This window comes from Macrobrachium nipponense, chromosome 5 (genome assembly GCF_015104395.2).
Source record: "Macrobrachium nipponense isolate FS-2020 chromosome 5, ASM1510439v2, whole genome shotgun sequence".
Taxonomy (NCBI): Eukaryota; Metazoa; Arthropoda; class Malacostraca; order Decapoda; family Palaemonidae; genus Macrobrachium; species Macrobrachium nipponense.
The window spans coordinates 144,367,176-144,372,744 of NC_061107.1; the positions used below are offsets into that span (position 1 = coordinate 144,367,176).

Below are 5,569 nucleotides of genomic sequence, written 5' to 3' on the forward strand. Positions count from 1 at the left end.
CACCAGTCAAAGTATACCGGGTCTGCTCGCAAAGGCAATGCTAAAACCTATCCCCGCCCCTTGTGAAACGTCATCAGTTACAAAAGGACCATATCTTTATGAAACTATATTTACGGTAACATTTTCATATGACTATTTTTGCGATGGCGTTTTTTTTATATAAATTTTCCTCTTAATGCATGTTGCCGTATACTACGTTAAAGTACAAAGAATGCTCTTCCAAATGATATGTAGCACATTACAATTACGATTACTTTCAATCCCACAAGCGCGCACAGAAAAAATTATCTACGCACACAAAAATGTGCAATTACTTCATCCGTCAACGTACATACATTCACGTTTCGTAGCGTAGCTGACTAAGGAATGATGATAGAAAGAAACTGAAAAATTGATTAGAAAGCTGATAAAATGTACTATATAATGCATAAATAAAATTGAAAGGTTTTCTCAGAAATTTTCGAGGAATTCTAAGTCAAAGACGGACCAAAATTTTTTAATTTTATGTAAATATTTACCACATTTTTCTTACATAATTTTTCATCTTATTACATTTTGCCATATACCATGTAAAAGTACAAAGTATGCCCTTTCAGTTGGTATATGACACATTACAATTACAATTATTTTCAAACCCATAATCGCGCACAGAAAAATATCTACGCACGCAAAAATGATAAAAAATTAAGCGTTCCTGGGAGATCTGAAATCTAGCCCCGCCCCTTGTGAAACGTCATCAGATACATCCAGCCAGACTGACGAATACCTTTTTGTACTTTTTCCGAAAATATTATAATCGTTTGAGGCATGCATAATTAATACCTATATGTATAGTGTTTGCGTTATATGTAAACTAATGTTTTCGGAAGTATATTTATGTGATATGAAGTGATGAGAAATTTGCTGGATATGTGTTCCCTGTATCATTTTCTTCATCATTTATTCCTTTGATACCTTGTATCGTATATGATGTAATTCTTATACGTTTGATATTTTTTTCGTTTTGTGGTCAAGTCGTGCAAATGCAACTGCCATTTTTTACACTGCCTGTATCCACATTTTCTTTGTATTTATTGCATAACAATAAGTATTCTTAAGAAGATTTGGAAAATATAACTAATCTATCATTCTAACCTTTAGCATAAAAAACTTCCTTTTCAAAGTGAGGTATGAACACAGTGACAGAACTAAACACATTTCTTAAGAATTATTTAAAATCTTGATAATATTACTACCTGAAAGAGAGAGAGAGAGAGAGAGAGAGAGAGAGAGAGAGAGAGAGAGAGAGAGAGAGAGAGAGTTTTTATGTTATAAAAAAAATGGACTTGAAGACAATACAGCAAACCAGTATATAGGTAAGTAAATAAATAAGTAAAGAATAAACATATGAAGAAAGCTGGAGTAGCTATGTGTGTTCAAACTGGTATATTCTATGTGCAAAAAACAAGGCTTGGTGACTAAATGAGAGAATTGGTATTAAAAAAAATCAAACATGTGACCTCTCTACAGATTTTATCAAGATTTTATCAAAAACACCATGCGATATGGATTAAATGTATAAGAACTCTGGGTTCTTTAAGTAATTCAATGGAGAAGCAGGAAGTTTTACTCTTGTGACGTCTCAGTATTAGCTCCGACCCCACTGCCGAGTTGAGCAGACCCTTTATGCTTTGAATGGGTATTAAAAAACATCAAGCATGTGACCTCTTTACAGATTTTATCAAGATTTTATCAAAAACACTATGCGATATGGATTAAATGTATAAAAACTAAAGCTTCTTTAAGTAATTCAGTGGAGACGCACGGGAAGTGTTATACTCTTTGACTCTGGATTGCACAGTCTCGAAAGAATCGGGGTCGGCCGTGTACGACCGTGACCCAATGTCGGATGATGAATATAGAATTTAGCCCTAAGGCCAAGCAATAGGACCTATGAGGTTATTCAGCGCTGAAATGTTTGGGAGGTGTAACAGGAGTAAAACCTTGCAGTTGCACTGAATCAATTGTTAGGAGAGGGGGAAAGTAAGATAGAAGAAAGACAATAGAAAAGGAGGTAGGCTACAGTAAAAAGAACGAAAAGGATTGCAGCTAGGGGACGAAGGCACACTGCAAAGAACCTTAAGTGATGACAACAGTGCACCACATGAGGTGCACTGACGGCACTACACCCCCCTACGGGGAATATAGGATGATGGATATGGGGAATGGAATACTATATTTGATTTAGGTATAAAGCAAAGCACTGGGACCCACAGAGTCACTCAGCGTTATGATGAATAACAAAATGGATATATCAATAATGAGTTTAATGGAAATTATATAAGTAATGAGTTTAATGAAAATTATATAAATAATGAGTTCAAAATAGATACCCTTATGATCGATGTTAAAAACGGTAAAATCGAGAAATTTGATTACTAATGTAATTAAAAACTGCCATAAATAAGATAAAAAATTATATCTGTATAAAATTACAAGATGTTTCTATAAGATCTGCAAGCCTTTAAAAAACTCAAAACAGGACCTACATCAATATTGTCTCCTAAAATTTCAGTTATAGTTTTACCATCTAGATGGTAGCTACATCCGCCTCTCATTTACATACCTGGTGCAGTGAACCAGAATGTGCTCAACAGTTACTGTTAAAGACTGTCACAGCGAACACACAATGGAGCACTACAACCATCAAGAAGAAAATTGTGTCAGTCGGCTGTGACCAATCCTCAACCTTGTTAAAATAACTTCAGTCCTCCTGTCGCTATGATAGGATGATTGCCAGAATCCTATTTGAGGTCTAATAGTTCTTAACTTATTATTAGCAAGAAGGGGAGATGACCATAACTCCTGCCACTTGCTTAGTATTTATTACGAATAAAGGTTTTCATATGTAAGTGTGGCACTCTATTTGTGATTCACAGACAGTGCAGAGAGAAGGCACATGTTTTAATTATCCTTGTTTTAATTATCGTTGTGATTAGAACACGCCGTTTATGGTCGGACCAACTGATAAGACTCGTCAGATACTGTAACAGGAAAATCTAGCGTAAAATACATTGGCTTCTAATGACGCTGATTATGTGATATTCCCTGACAAGCTCTCGAGCAACGGGTATAAAAGGAGCCACAGGCTTCTCGTTCAGCATAACCAAACCTGCCTCTGGGATAGTTAGAGCTAAAGAAGAGAACAAACATTGTGACAAAACTACTAGAAAAGAAAACACCAAGATGAAGTTCCTTTTCTTCCTGGCAACGGCTTTTGCCTTCTCCGAATGTTCACAAATTTTGATGATATTGCCACTTGGATCTGCTTCCCACAAGAATATCATCACGCCCTTGGCCGAGTCCCTTGGGCAGCGAGGACATCAGGTCACCATTGCCTCCCTGCATGCAGCCTCTGCCAATGCCTCTCGTTCTTACACCGATCTTGTGGCTGCTGACGCTTGGAACTCGATCCGGAAAGTGACGGGAGAATTTGACGTCTTCAAGATGAGAGAAGCGAGCGGAGGCAAGAACGTTAACTCACAAGTGATGAAGAAAGTCATTCATCATCTGCCAGAGTACTGTGACGCCTTCTTGAGAGACCCCGGAGTACAAGACGCATGGCGCACCAAGCCCGATTTGATTCTGCTGCCAGCATTCATGAATGAGTGTGGATTAGCCCTTGTCCACAAATTCAAGGTCCCCTTTATGTACATTACTACTTCTGGACTCACACCCTGGACTGCTGACCTCCTCGGAAACCCTGAGCATCCTGCATATGTCCCCAATCAGTATCTTCCATATGGAGACCACATGAACCTCTGGGAAAGAACAGTGAACACAATAGTCAGGTAAGATCCAAATCTCTCACCATCGTCTATGTATTCATGACATTACATTGACAAAATATCAATGAACCAATTGTTTTGTCTAATAATGGCAGCACACTTCATGAAAGACTGCAAAAATTCGATTAAAGGATAGTAGAAATGTATTAAACTCTAATCCTTGTATTTCTTCTTATCAACAGGTTCATCACCCCATACTTGCGAAATCGCCTTGTGCTCTCGCGGTTGGATGGTGTTGTCCAGAGGTTCTTGAAGGATCCATTTGTATCTCTGTCTGAAGTCGAGAAGAATGTTTCAATGGTTCTCGTCAACTCTCACTACTCCCTTGGCTACCCTCGCCCATTGCTGCCTAACGTTGTGGAAGTGGGCGGTATGCACTGTCGGAATGCACGACCTTTGGAAGATGAGCAGCTGAAACACTTCTTAGATTCCTCTCCTGTTCCTGTAGTTTTCTTCAGTCTTGGGTCCTCCATTCGTAGTGAGCAATTACCTGCTCACCTGCGCAGCGCTTTCGTATCAGCCTTTGCTCGCCTTCCATATCGCATCGTATGGAAATGGGAAGGAGCTCCTATTCCAGGTCTGTCAGAAAATGTCTTGACAAGGGCCTGGGTTCCCCAGCAGGACATTCTTGGACACGAGAAAGTGAGGGCCTTCTTAACTCATGGCGGATTACTGTCTATGCAAGAGGCTATTTACCACAATGTCCCTATGGTTGGCATTCCCCTGATGAGCGACCAACACCTGAATGTGCGTCAGGTAGTCAACTTAGGCATTGGCCGGGAACTGTCTATTGAGACCTTGAATTCCGATTCTGTCACAGAGGCCATCACAGCAGTCATCGAAAACGAGTCGTACCGAAATCAGGTCCAGAAAAGGTCTGCGCTGTTCAAGAACCAAGAAACGTCATCCCTAGATCGGGCGGTCTACTGGACCGACCATGTCTTGCGTCACGGGGGCGCAGATCACTTAAGATCAGCTGCTGCCAACATGTCCATCCATCAGTATCTTCTGATTGATGTAATAGTCGTACTTATAATTGCCGCTCTTGTATTACTATTCTGTCTTAAATGGCTTCTGAAATCCATCTGCCGTGCAATGCTCTTTGCTCTTAAAAAAGCGACCCTAAAATTGCGAAAGTCAATGAAAGGTCACTTCCATGTAGAGTAAAAGAGTATGTGCTTAAAAAGCCATATGAGATGGATCTGAAAGCTGATCTCATTCCTTGCAATTAGTACCTGATTTCAACTTCACTCATAATTCACACATTCATGGTTTCGTCATTCACTCGTAAATAAATAAAATGAGTTTCAAATAATCATCCTACATTTATATATTTTTCTATTATCAAGGTTTATGTAGCTAGTACTGCTTAAAAGAATTTATTTTTATATATGCCAATATTTACACAAGAATAAACAAATTTTGTGACGTTTGCATTTCATTTTCCGAAGAATGCACCCTTTGAATGACCTCTAAGCGAAGGTCTAAATTTAGACCTTGCTCTAAACAAATTGAGAAAATGACATGTGACGAGGAAAGGAGAGGAGGCAGCATTCATGCTTTGCTCAGAATGCATTACAGTAAATACTTTTGCAGCCTGATAACTTCTAGTATGACTTGAAAATAATGGGCATACTAAGAGATAAAATAGCAACAAGGTGACTAGCAATCTTGTCACTATTTCCGTTAGCTTTCCAAGCCTAAATTGATCGAAAAACGCAGCAAAAAATTCCTAATCATAT

At 38.8% G+C, this 5,569-nt stretch overlaps 1 protein-coding gene across 1 annotated transcript; it reads left to right on the forward strand.

The window, feature by feature from the left end:
* The first annotated feature begins 3,128 nt into the window (after positions 1 to 3,128).
* LOC135215707 (UDP-glycosyltransferase UGT5-like) lies at positions 3,129 to 5,255 on the forward strand. The gene is made up of 2 exons (XM_064250664.1): positions 3,129 to 3,830; positions 4,010 to 5,255. The coding sequence occupies exons 1-2, from the start codon at positions 3,226 to 3,228 to the stop codon at positions 4,992 to 4,994; spliced, it is 1,590 nt and encodes a 529-aa protein (XP_064106734.1). The 5' UTR covers positions 3,129 to 3,225; the 3' UTR covers positions 4,995 to 5,255.
* The last annotated feature ends 314 nt before the right edge of the window (positions 5,256 to 5,569 follow it).